Genomic DNA, 12,475 nt, shown 5'->3' on the forward strand with positions numbered 1-12,475 from the left:
CTGTCCAGAGACTGTGATTTCACTGCTTGTGAAACTCTGTGCAGAGGAACTGTGAGAGATAGAAACCTGTCCAGAAAAGGCTTGGAAGGATATCAACAAGAGAATCCAGCTCTGACTTTATTGTCAAATGTTGGGTGTGACACAAGGTTCTTGGTCCAAAAGCAGGAGTTTTGTGTCCTGCATTGTGATATGGTCCAGCTTCCTCCCAAGGGGCCTCTCTCGGCTTTGTGACCAAGCACTCTCCACAGGCAGAGTGGGACATGGATTGCCCTCTCTGCAGGGAAGTGGGGATTAAGCTCTGGGGTAAGTCTCACAGAGCTTGTCTGTGCACGAAGGTACACTGCAGGGGTTTCACAGCCAGGCCTGGTCAGTGCTGGAAGCTGCCAGGCTGTCTGTGCTTTTGGCCAGATGTCAAAGCCCAGGAAATCATGCTGAAGCAAGCAGTGGTTTTGCTCCTGTCTGGTATCTCAGTGGGCCACCGGCTAACACTGGCGAAGGAGAGCTGATTGAATCTGGCTTGTCGCTGGCACACAGGCGTGCAGGGAGCTGCCAGAATCTTTGGGGCAGGTTTTGGGGGGTGCATTTTGCCTCTGTTCGCCTGAGGCTGTGGTTCTTTTCCCCAGGCTTCTCCCCGGAATCCCACGTCAAGCACCTTTGACCTCCAGATGAAATTTGTGTGTGGCCAGTGCTGGAGGAACGGGCAGCTGGTGGAGCCAGATAAAGACCTCAAGTACTGTAGTGCCAAAGCCCCCCACTGGTGAGCAATTCAACCTTCTCTTTCCTCTACCCCTCTTCAAGGGCAGGAATTTTTCATCCTATCTTCTCCAGGGCTTCATTTGGCATCTTTGGAAGAGTCTGTAAGGTTTCCTAGAAGTCTCTCACTGCTCGGGGTGTTTGTCACTGTAGCAGGCAGTGCAGATAGCTGTTTTCCAGCTTCCTTCTCTCTTTACTGTGGGTATTTGCTGCCAGCATCGTGCAGACTGTTAATCCTGGCACAGGCAGTCCAGCTCCCACAATTCCCTTTTCTCCCACTTCCTATAATTTCTTCTTACAAAGGCCACTAACAGAGTTCTCCTCTGCACGTGTTTATACACTTACCTGTTTGCAGATGTCTGTCAGGTCACAATTAGAAATTATTCAAGATACTCTGCTTCCTTTTAAATTAGTTTCCCATGGCTCTTTCATTGCTTTGGTTGCTCCTCTGTGATGCATGCCATGTCTGTTTGTACCTCTTGACTCCTTGGGGCCCATGAGAATGTTTGGTGTTATAGAAGCATTGAATCCTAGAACAGTTTGGATTGGGAGAGACCTTTAAAGGTCTTCTAATGCAGCCATCCTGCAATGAGCAGGCACATCTTCAACTAGATCAGGTTTCTCAGCCCGACCTTGAATGTTTCCAGGGATGAGGCATCCACCACCTCTCTGGGTTGTGCCAGTGTTTCAACACCCTCATCATAAAAAATTCCTTCCTTATATCTTGTCTGAATCTACCCTTTTTTAGTTTCAAGACAGTACCCCTTATCAAAACACTATAGGCCCCACTAAAAAAATTTGTCGCCATCTGTCTTGTAATCCCCCTAGGAGAGAAATATTGGCTGGGAAGTCACTGTTTGGTCATGGAAACTCTGGCCTGTCTCACCCAGGCAGCCTGCAGGGATAGGATGGAAGAGTTTATAGAACTTGTCTTCCCATAACACAAGCCACAAAGGCACAGTCCAGCTTAATATTGTAAATGTAAGACTTTTGTTGAAGAAGAGACAGAAGCAGCAGTTTCTGGAGAAAGTAAGCAGGTGAGGATTGCTTCCTGGGATAGGAAAAATAGCACCTCTTTATGCAGCTGCTGAATAGAGCTGGGGTTTTTGCTCAGGGTATCTCCTGGTGATCCCTTGCTGGAGCTACAGGAGAATAAATACTTCCTGGCACTGTTCATAAAGTAGTGCTTGTAATGACTTGCATTTCTATTGCACCTTTCAAGCTGAAAATATTCCCAAGTGTTCTTCATGGATCTGATTGCACAAGAATTGGCTGTGTCAAAGGATGGAATGCAGCTGTTTAATAATCTGTGGTGATGCCATGTGAGATTTGGGGAAGATTTTTGTGGCTTTATGAGAAGAGGTACCCCAGGAAATAAATATTACAGGGAGAAGTCCTCCTAAAATAGCCTTCTTGTGGCTTCTCCATCACAGATGTGCATGTCTAGGAACCACCAGATAGGGCAGGGACAAGCTGGACAGGAGGATCTGCTCATCTCTCAGTGTTTAAGGGTCTCTGAGGTAAAGAACCCTTGTTCTGCTCTTTCTTATGTCTCTCTTGATTTATTCTCTCTTCTTCAGCTGGACGAAGGAACGCCGTGTCCTGCTGGTGATGTCCAAAGCTAAGAAGAAGTGGGTGTCAGTCCGACCGCTGCCTTCCATCCGTAACTTCCCACAGCAATATGATGTAAGCCCCACGCCCAGCATGGCCAGCTGCCCCATCCCTTTCCCTTTCCCTTCCACCACGGTGCAGTGTTTTAAGGGCTGCTCCCTTGAAGACTTGTCAGGGAGGCAAGCATATGATGGTTGAGATGGGAGGTAAGAACAGACTAATGGCAGCAAAATACATCCAGCAAAAGGATGGAGCAGAAGAAGGACCAGCGCCCATTTAAACCACTCTGTGCACAAATGAGAGTTTCCAGTGTTGTTGCTAATGCATAACAAGAGCTGTTAATGCATCTCTGGCTGGCACAGGGTTTGGGAATGAAATTTAAGACTCCCCTTAGGTCAGGGTTTCTCAATGTGGGTGAGAGGCAAGACGCTTGGGAGAAGCCTATCCCTGCCTTTGCTGTGACTGTGCACTATAGATTGTGAAACTTGCTCACAATGGGTTTTGAAAGCAAAACTAAGAACTCAGCTAAAAAGCCATGTGCTGTGAGGAAAATTACAGATATCCAGCCTCCAACCCCAGCCCCAAATGTCGTTATAGAGAGTTTCTTTCTCCCTCTCCTCTCTTTTTTCCCTGAAAGGAGAGAACTGCTTCCCCCTACCCTATGGTAGGTCCTCCTTTTGTGCCAGGACAGGGGGAGAAGAGATGATCAGTAAATATGATGTTTAGAAAGTTTCACATTTTCTCTGGCAATGATGCTGTTGGTAGTAGCTGTGTGTGCACCAGTGTGGTCTAAGCAATCTGTAAGGCCACTCTTCACCCACTCAGAGATGGCTGGAGAATGAGTCACCTTTGGGGACCAGCAGCTTCATCAGCAGGAAACACTATTGGGTCAATCCAGGATGCTCCCTGCTGTTGCCCTGTATCTGCACCTGGTCACCTATGGAAATGGCAGCAGGTGCTGAACTGCCTGTGTGTTTGTGTCATCAAGAGACTGAGGAAAAGAATCATGAGTTAATGATATATAAAGTGTCCTGTTTGCAACCTCTCCTGTGCAATTTAATGCCCCAGCTGGTTATCAAACCCACTTTCCCCTCTAGCAAGGACTGATTGTGCAGATGCTAAATTTTTCTCTCTGTCTTTTAACAGTTGTGTATCCATGCACAGAATGGCAGGAAATGCCAGTATGTGGGCAACTGCTCCTTTGCCCACAGCCCTGAGGAGAGGGACATGTGGACCTTCATGAAGGAAAATAAAAGTGAGTGGGGGAAATGTGGGCCAGAGAGTTTGGGGAGAGGGAAGAGGACATTTGGACATCTGGAGGGTCTGTTAAGACATATTCTTGACAACAGAGATGGAGCTGGACAAGGATGCTGCCATGAGTTTATGTGGGATTATGGGTCAGGTCTGTCTACAGCTGCTCTTTTCACAAATGGGCATGTATCTCTTGAGTCCCTTGCTGTGGGACTAGTCCACAATAGTTTTATGTCTTACTTTGCTTCACTGCTGCCCTCTCTTTCTGCGTCACTTTAGAATCCACCCTGTACTGTCCCTCCAGTTGCCTGTAACGTCCCAGGCCTGGCCTTATATGGAGCTCTGCCAAAGCACCAGTCCTGGCCTGTAGCTGCTCCTCTATCTTTCTTGTCTGTCTTCTATCTGCCTTGGCTGTCTTACCTATTTCTGCTCATATTCCTTGATCTTGGGCTGTGGCACTCCCTGCTCATGGCGTTGTGTTCCAAGGGGTGGAGTTGAGATCCTGAATGAGGACATTGCAGGGTGGTGCCTTTGTGGAGGAACTTGTCTGTATTTAATTCTGCAGGCTTACCTTTTGGGTGATAGTTGGGGATTGCCCATATCCTGGACAGCCTGCTCTGTGGCAGAAATCCTTGTTTATTCAGATCAACACGAGGCTGGGGGAAAGGGGCTGCTGTCCAGGTGCTCACCTGCCTCTGTTGGAGCTGCTGGAAAGCCTGAAGGATTTCAGGCCTGCCCTGAGTTTTTTTGGTTCTGTGGAGGGTCCTTCTCTCTGCTGTGCCAAACTGTTGCTTGTTGCAGTTCAAAGCATGTCATTGCTGGGCCTTTAAAGCACATCAGACCAGTCTGGATGTGTTTACTCAAGCACAAAGGTGAATCTTCAAACAACGGCGTTGTCTCAGTTTGGGGGAGTTTGCATTCATTATCCCCAGTTACCTCAAGTTCCTCAATTACTCATTTAGAAAGGAGTAAATCACTAATGCATCACACTTAGAGCATCATATCGATATCTGCAAACATTTATGTTTCCATAGCCTCTCTCAGGAGCTGATCTTGCAAAGGCAGATGTCTAGTTAAAGCTTTCACCTCAAATTTCCCTTTCCCACAAGTATGTTGAGTGGCTTTTAAATCAAAAGCCATGAAATATATTGACTGCAGTTCTCTGGGCAGGTTTTGAACTCAGAGCAAGCTATCATTAGGTCTTCCTCCACTCTGCAGTGCTTCCTGTGGCCAGCTTGCCTCTAAGCTTGAGCTTAGAGGGAAGAGAAGGATCTGAAACCAGCCCTGCCTTAGCTTCCTGGATAAGATGTCTCCTGAGGTCAAGTAGAATCAGGCTTCTTGCAGAATCATCTTGTGGGGTGAATTCCAATGAGATCTTGCAGCACTTTGCCACCTTTCTGAAAAGTTTGTGTGGCTGTTGTCACAGTTGGCCCTGGACTGATAGAAGATACCCCCTGTGCCAGGTGGTGTGCTGTGAATTTGGCTCCTCTCCGCTGGGGTCTTATCTGAGGAGGTGACATGGGGCACAGGCCCTCAGTCTGGTGCTGCTGCACAGTCGAGGGGAGGGAAGGGCTGCCCCAGCATTTGTCCTTTTCTCATAGTTTGTGGACAGGGTGGGAGGTTTTTGGAGTGGCTTCATGTGTCATCTTTGTACAGTACTAGATATGCAGCAGACCTATGACATGTGGCTAAAGAAACACAATCCTGGGAAGCCTGGAGAGGGAACACCACTCACCTCGCGAGAAGGGGAGAAACAGATCCAGATGCCCACTGACTATGCAGACATCATGGTAATAAGCTGATCTCTTGTCCTTCATTGCTCCTCCTCCTCCTCCCCAGTGCTGCCAGCTTGCCTCTCTCCTGTGCTCCAGGTGTGCTAGCAGGGACTTCATTGCTCTAGTAGAACAGAGCCTGTATTAACGTAGATTTAAGGGACAGCTTGGAGCAGCACAGGAGGGGCAGCAGAGCTAAAGTGGGAAGAGATCGACCTGGGGTCAGCAAGGCTCTACAATGGCTTTTCTGTTAATCCCCAAGTCATTAGGAGTCTGCCTTAGGTTCCCTTTTGCATGGGCTCAGCCTCTCTCCAGGGTTCCTGCCTGCTCCTGGGCAAGCTGGCAAAACCATTGCAGGTCAGAAGAGGGAGAAGCTTGGAGAAGAGCTGGCACAGAAGCCTTGGAAAACTAGATGCAGATGTTTCCTTATGCCATGGGTGATACTGATGTAAGGGTCTGTGCTGCTGAAGAGTCCTGCATTGCCTGTGAACCTGGGGCCTTGCAGTGAGACCCCACTGGGGCCATCAGCAGGGACAGGGGCACCATGTCAATGAACTGAGCTGCCCTGTCCCCTGAGCCTGTTTGAGCCATAGATAAACTCTGACAGAGCATCTCCTCTGTTCCCCTTTAGTGTCAGCACAGCTCCCTAAAGATTATATGGCAGAAAAGTGTGGGTAGTCGTAGACTGAGTGGACCTTCCAGGATGCTCTGGAAGGAGAGGGGGAGAGGCAGTGCCAGCATAGGGTAGGCCAGTGGATGTGAATGTTATTGCACTGACTGATCCTTTTCCCTGTCTGCACCACTTAGATGGGCTACCACTGTTGGCTCTGTGGGAAAAACAGCAACAGCAAGAAGCAATGGCAGCAGCACATCCAGTCGGAGAAGCACAAGGAGAAGGTCTTCACCTCAGACAGTGACTCCAGCTGCTGGAGCTACCGCTTCCCCATGGGCGAATTCCGGCTCTGCGAGAGGTACCATTGTCTCACCTCCCTCCTGTGCCACTGCTGCAGGGACAGGGGAACAGGCCCAGGGCCTCTGTCATCCCTCCTCATCCTCTCACAGAGTTCTTGGAGACTTCTGCATGGAGGAGTGGGATGAGATGACAGGTTTGGGTGACAGTGAGGCTGCTGTTGGATCACAGAGGTGCTCAGCCACAATACTGAGGGATAAAAACACATTCCTGAGCATGTGTCTTTAGAAAAGGAGAGCTTTCTGTCTGCACCTGCGCTCTTCATAGCCAGGATGCTCTCAGCTCTCAGGCTGCTGAGCAGCCTCCTTGGCCCACTGCTTGGGAGAATCCCCAGTGCCTTATTAAATGGTTTCAATGTCTCACGCCCTCTGAATCAGCACCTTAAGGTGCCTTCAGAAAGCTTGTGAGGGTTAAAAATGCCACTTTGGTTAGCAAGAAGGTTCTTGTCTTTCATGCTGGTTACCTGGCATTTCCTCTCTTGTGCATTATTTTTTCCTCATCCCTGCTGGTCCAGTTCCAGCTCACATTTTTTTGTGCTCTTGACTAAATCCCCTTGTAGCCACTTCTGGTTTTGCTGCTCTGTTTTTTTCCCAGCCTTGATCTCTTTCCCACCTGCACATGGGTTTGCAGGACAATCAGCTCACCCTTTAAAAGGAGAGTTCACAGCATGTTTCAGTGGGTCCTGATCAAGTATCCCAGACAGAGAGCTCAAAGCCGTGTACTGGGGGTGCCCTCCTGACTGCGCTCCTTGTGCTGGCAGGTTCCAGAAGAACAAGACCTGTCCTGAGGGAGAGGAGTGTCGCTATGCCCATGGGCAGGACGAGCTGACGGAGTGGCTAGACCGGAGGGAAGTGCTGAAACAGAAACTGGCCAAAGCTCGCAAGGACATGCTGCTCTGCCCCAGGGATGACGACTTCGGGAAATACAACTTCCTATTGCGCGATGACGTATAGTGTGAGCTGGGGGGAGTCTGTGAGCTGCAGAAACACGGGGTGGGTTTTCTGAATGGCAGTAGCAGGGAGAGCGAGATCTCTGTCTCACAGAGAACTTTTTCTTTTCTTTTGTTTTAAGATTATGAGACAATGATTTATTAGTGAATGAATTTGTGAATTTGATTCTCGTTGGCCAGCGACGCCATGCTCACTGAGTTTGTGATCCATCTTCTCTCTCTTCTTTCTCCCAAATTCTCCTTCCACTTCATCTTTTTGTTTTCACTGTCCTTCATTCAAAGGAATTAATTCAGTCTGTATTGGGCTGCAAATCAGAGAATTTCTCCTTCTGTCATTCTTCTGTCTTTCAATTCAGAGTATGACTGCAGAGGTCTGGAGGACAAAGCCGAGAGAGAGGGACAGAAAAGTTGTGGATGCCCCATCCCTGGTACTGGTCAAGACCAGGTTGGATAGAGCTCTTAGCAATGTGGTCTAGTGGAAGGTGTCCTTCTAAATGACAGGGGGATTGAAACTGAATGATTTTATGGTCCCTTCCAGCCCAGACTGTTCTATGATTTTATGAAATCTGGTGAAAAGGTGACCATGAATTTCGTATGTTCCTTTTCTCAGTGCTGCAGACTAAGCGCCACTTACTCTGCTGCAGCCCTCTTGCTCTTCTGGGAGTTTAGTATCAGAAGGAGTTGTGGTGCAAAGAAGGAAAACCACTAGATTTGGCTTAAGAGATCTAGGCTTATGCTCTAGCTGTCTGTATTGCCCTGAGGCATCAGCTGGTGCTGAGGAGGATAACAGCTGTGTGGTATAAGGAGCACAAGGTAAAAGGAGCAAAGTAATGAAACTGCTTGCAGCAGCAGGAACCAGGTTGTAGGTGACTGTAATCAGAAAGCAAGTTGGTGACTTCTCATTAGATGTCTTTTTTAGTGTGTGGCGGGTGTTCAGGGCAGATAGCTTGGGTTTGTTTTTTCGGCTGGTGTGACTGGTGCAAGTAAAACAGAACCCATCTAGGAGGTGTAGTGGAATCTGTGACGCACCGTGTGTCACTGAGTCCACACAGCATTATCAGTCAGGAGGGAGGTGGTCACCAAAAGGAGCCTGTGTTTCTGTGTTGCCTTGTGTCCTGAAGAGAGGGAGGGAGGGAGGGAGGTAATAATGTTCTTTCTTACTCTTTAAATGGCATGTGTTTCTGGTTACTTAGAGCTGCATTTTTCCCTGCACTGCCAGAAGAACTGGGTGGGGACCCATTTAAAAGGACACCATTGCGCAGCACAGGAAACGTTGAGCTAATGGGAATCCAGCTGGAAGCGCTTACCAGTACCAGAGGTCCAGCCCCCTCCTCCTCAGAGCCAGAGCAGGGAGCTTGCGGATGCACAATGCAACCAGGATGCAACCCAGAGCAGGGGCAGTGGTGGAGAAGGAGTGGCACAGCAGGACCCAGCAACGGCCTGCTCTTGTGCTGCCTGATGTGTGCTTTGATGAGTAACCAGTAATGCTGAACTCTGGGACAGAAGTTTTGCTTTTAGAAGGGGCAGCAGTGAGAAGCGGTGCTGCTCCGCATGCCAGCCTTGTCCTTTCTGTCAGTCTCATCCTGTAAGCAGTAAACATGTTCCCTGTTCTGAGCTTCCCTCTCCTTCTCTCTTCTGCAGTCCAGCTGTGCTCTGCAGTTTTGCATGCATGGATGGCACCATCCAATCAAACACAAACACATCTCCCTCCCAGCCTTTGTCAGGGATGCCTTTTTCATACAGGTTCTCCTGGGACAGCAGTCTAGGAGCCCTTGGGGCTGGTAGGGCTGTATCCATGGTAAATACAATCTGGCCATGAACTGCTTGGTGTCTTAGCATTGCTGCATCCTCCCATCCTCTCTGCTCCCATATCCTTGGGGTTCAGAGCTTCAGAAGAGATGGGATGTGGAAATCGGGAGATGTGGAGATGGTGTGGGGCAGCTGTCACCTTTCTAAACCAGCCTTCAGGAGGGTGCTTCAGCTCCACTGGGACAGTTAGGGTCCAGTTATGGAGCAGAGTGCTGGAATCTTTCCAGAGACGCAGTGTGCTCTAAGTAAACTGAATGCACTTCTGCACTTAGAATCATTAAGTTGAAAAAGACCTCAAATATCATCAAGTCCAGTTGTTAACCTGGCACTGCCAAGTCCCAGACTAAACTGTGTCCCAAAGTGCCACATCTACATGTATTTTTAAATACCTCTGGGGATGGGGACTCGGCCTCTTTCCTGGGCAACTTAACCACTTTTCTGCTAAGCTTTTTTTCCTCTCCCTTAAAATATGGATGGTAGTCTCTGGTTTGGTATGAGCAATATCAGACATGGCAGTTTTTGAGTGGTCAGGTGCTGTATTTTCTCCTCTGTTCTTTGTGGTAGCTATGGTACCTTCTCCTGGTCATCCTTGTGCTCAAGTGGTCCAGCTTTAGAGATGGGAGGAGACAGGCATCAGCTCCTGGGTTATCTTCTTCTGCTCTTCTTGGGCAGAGATGCCAAGGAAGGAAATCTGGATTGGGGGACACTGGAATGTGTTTTTTATTTTTAAAACAAACCTGCATCTCTAGTGTGACTCTAGCGTTCGCTGAGCCGTGATTTCTCATGTAACCTAAACAAGCTACAGAGTGGGTCACTGTCCCTTCTCCCCGTCTCTGCAATGAGAGCTGAGCTGCTCAGTGGGGCTTCAGAGGTTCGGGCTGGGGCCGAGATGGGGAGAGGGTGATGTGAGGTGAGGGAGGCCACAGTCATGGGGGTTGCATCAAGTGTCTCTTTGTTTTCCCTGATATGATAACCTGGTCTGTGGTGTTGCAGTACTTCGTCACCAGACTTGTTTTAGTGTGTATATATGTGACCCTTCCCATGAAGCATATATACACAGGTATTAAATATATCGCTCTATATAATATTATATGTGTGTGGTATCGAAGGAATCTTTTAAATGAGGGTAAAGGAAAAGGACTCAGGCCAGGAAACGCAGCATCTCCAGTTTAATTATGAAGCCTTGTATTTGGGATAGGGAAAGGGAAATAAGAAAAGAGGGGAGGGTTTTATATAGATAGGTATAAACTTTGAGATGGGACAGGTTTCCCTGTTCACATTTTTGAAACCCTTTAGGATGTCCTTGCAGTCCCATCTCAGTTAGAGAGTATTATACTGCTAACTAGTGAGTAAAGTTTTAATATAAGGCTTTGCTTATATTATTTAAAGGGACATTGTGAAAGGCAGGAAGTTTCACACTTGACTTCCCAGGCTTGCTTTATCAGGCCAAGAGGGTTTTCTTCAGCACATTATGTGCTCTCAGCAGAAATGCTCAGTGCTCACAACTCTACAGCAGATAAACCACAAATTGTAGAGGCTGCTTTAGTGGTGTGTTCAAAAGACCCTGTGATAACTCTCTCTTCTTTATTTGTGTGAGAGAAGAAGAAGAAAATTCTGCAGCACAGAACCAAATTCGAGGGTTTTTAACAAAGAAAGTGATGTTTTAATTTTATAACATTAGAAGAAAATCTCGTATCCTGTAAAATAACCACAGACATTCACACAGAGCAGAAACTTACTAAATGCTGAAGTACTTAGTGAAAATCTTTTCCCAAATTCTTTGGTAGGGGTAGGGATTTAGGTGACACTGGCATTGGAGTTAACCAGGCCTTTACAGGGAGAAGTTAAAAAAAAACCCAACAAAACAACAACCAACAAAAAATACCCTACTTAGCTTGTATGAAACTGTATGTCAAAAATTGATGGGTTTTAGCAAGTGAAAGGAAAAGATAGCAAGGGGATGCTGCAGTTCTGAGCTGGGTAGTAATGATTTTGAGTCCTTTAATATGTCTTCATATTAATATAATTTAAGAATACCACGCTTTACTATTAAAAAGAACTTAGTATCTTTCATAAGGTCTAGTATCAGGATAAATATGTAGATGTTTTAACAACATTTTTGTTTTTGTTCTTAAATAAAGAAAGAAAAACCAAACTTGCTTCTTTTAGCCTTTGTAATAGAAAATAAAAGTGTGCACTTTAAACCCTCTCTGGATCCAGAGTGTGTTTGTGTTTTTCAAACAGCCTGCAAAGGATTTTAGCTTGCTTTTGCAAGCTAATGAGGAGGGAAGAGGGGAGCACGTCAAGCATTGGACCATGGGGGCTTTCTCCCATCTTTAAGTATAATCTGCTACTCTTCTTGCTGAGTGGAAAATTGCCTTTGTGCATATTAACAGTTGATGCAGTTCTTCATCAGACACACAGTTCTAGTGAACTTTAGGTGTATTTAAGATGTTTTTCCTTCCCCCTAGTGCCAAGAATCCATGTGCTCTGCATTAACACATAGTTTCAGGTGTTTGGGTAACCTGTGTTTTGAAACCTCCAGTAATCAGGTAAACACATTCATCTAGAGATTCTTCTGTGTAGGCTGCTCTGTCCAACTGGGTTGGCCAGTTCTTTTGCCTGGCAGTGTGCACCCTGCTAGGGAACATGTGAACATGTCCTTAGCCCTACTCACCGAGTCGCACACAGCTTGGGCCATGGGAAGCATCTGTGCACTTACTTTCCTCCTAGAAAGGATGCTGTGTGAGGAAACTGCACTGGGGGAAGGGGCCTGTGTGAAAACGTTCATTAATAAACCCAGCTTCTTTATTTTTTGAATCCCATCATGATGCAGATTAATCTAGAATTCTTGATAAAATCAAAACTGGAGATGAAGTCACGGGGGTCCCATGGATATGCCCTGTTACTGCTCTATAAACTGGTAGTGACCAGAAGGTCATATCCAGGAAGGCCTGAAGAGACAAGATTTGTCACACATTTCCTTGATGTGCCTTCATACAGACATAAGAACTCATGTCCTTCTGGTGAAAGAAGAGGCCTGAACACATTCTTGTAGTGCAGGGGGAATGTGGAGCCCTGTGCACTTCCAAGGTGCATCAATTGAGTAAATACAATGTTACATTCCAAAGATTGTTGATGCCATGCTGGCAAGAGTTGAGGGTAGCTTTTCCAGTACAGTTGAAACCAAAATTGTCAAATTGTGAGACAGACAAAGCACCAGGAGAAAAACACCTGTTCTCCTTGCGGGTTTGAGCCTCAGCTGTAAACTGGTGTTTCTTCACTGAAATAAACTTGTATTTTGGAGAGGAAGAAAAGGAGTGCTGATTTCAGTTATCAGATCTTCCTAGGAACTTCAGC

At 47.0% G+C, this 12,475-nt stretch overlaps 1 protein-coding gene across 10 annotated transcripts in view; it reads left to right on the top strand.

Annotated features, from left to right (window-relative positions):
• The window catches only part of ZC3H7B (zinc finger CCCH-type containing 7B), a 47,078-nt gene extending 35,754 nt beyond the window's left edge, over window positions 1-11,324 (top strand). For all 10 annotated transcript variants that reach the window (XM_041481374.1, XM_041481378.1, XM_041481372.1 and 7 more), the window contains 6 exons: window positions 624-757; window positions 2,334-2,439; window positions 3,511-3,619; window positions 5,272-5,405; window positions 6,195-6,358; window positions 7,118-11,324. In XM_041481374.1, coding sequence (XP_041337308.1) covers window positions 624-757; window positions 2,334-2,439; window positions 3,511-3,619; window positions 5,272-5,405; window positions 6,195-6,358; window positions 7,118-7,310 — 840 coding nt within the window. In that variant the 3' untranslated portion in view covers window positions 7,311-11,324. The remainder of the gene's footprint in view (window positions 1-623; window positions 758-2,333; window positions 2,440-3,510; window positions 3,620-5,271; window positions 5,406-6,194; window positions 6,359-7,117) is intronic.
• The last annotated feature ends 1,151 nt before the right edge of the window (window positions 11,325-12,475 follow it).

This window comes from Pyrgilauda ruficollis, unplaced genomic scaffold (assembly GCF_017590135.1).
Source record: "Pyrgilauda ruficollis isolate IOZ18807 unplaced genomic scaffold, ASM1759013v1 scaffold56, whole genome shotgun sequence".
Lineage (NCBI taxonomy): Eukaryota > Metazoa > Chordata > Aves > Passeriformes > Passeridae > Pyrgilauda > Pyrgilauda ruficollis.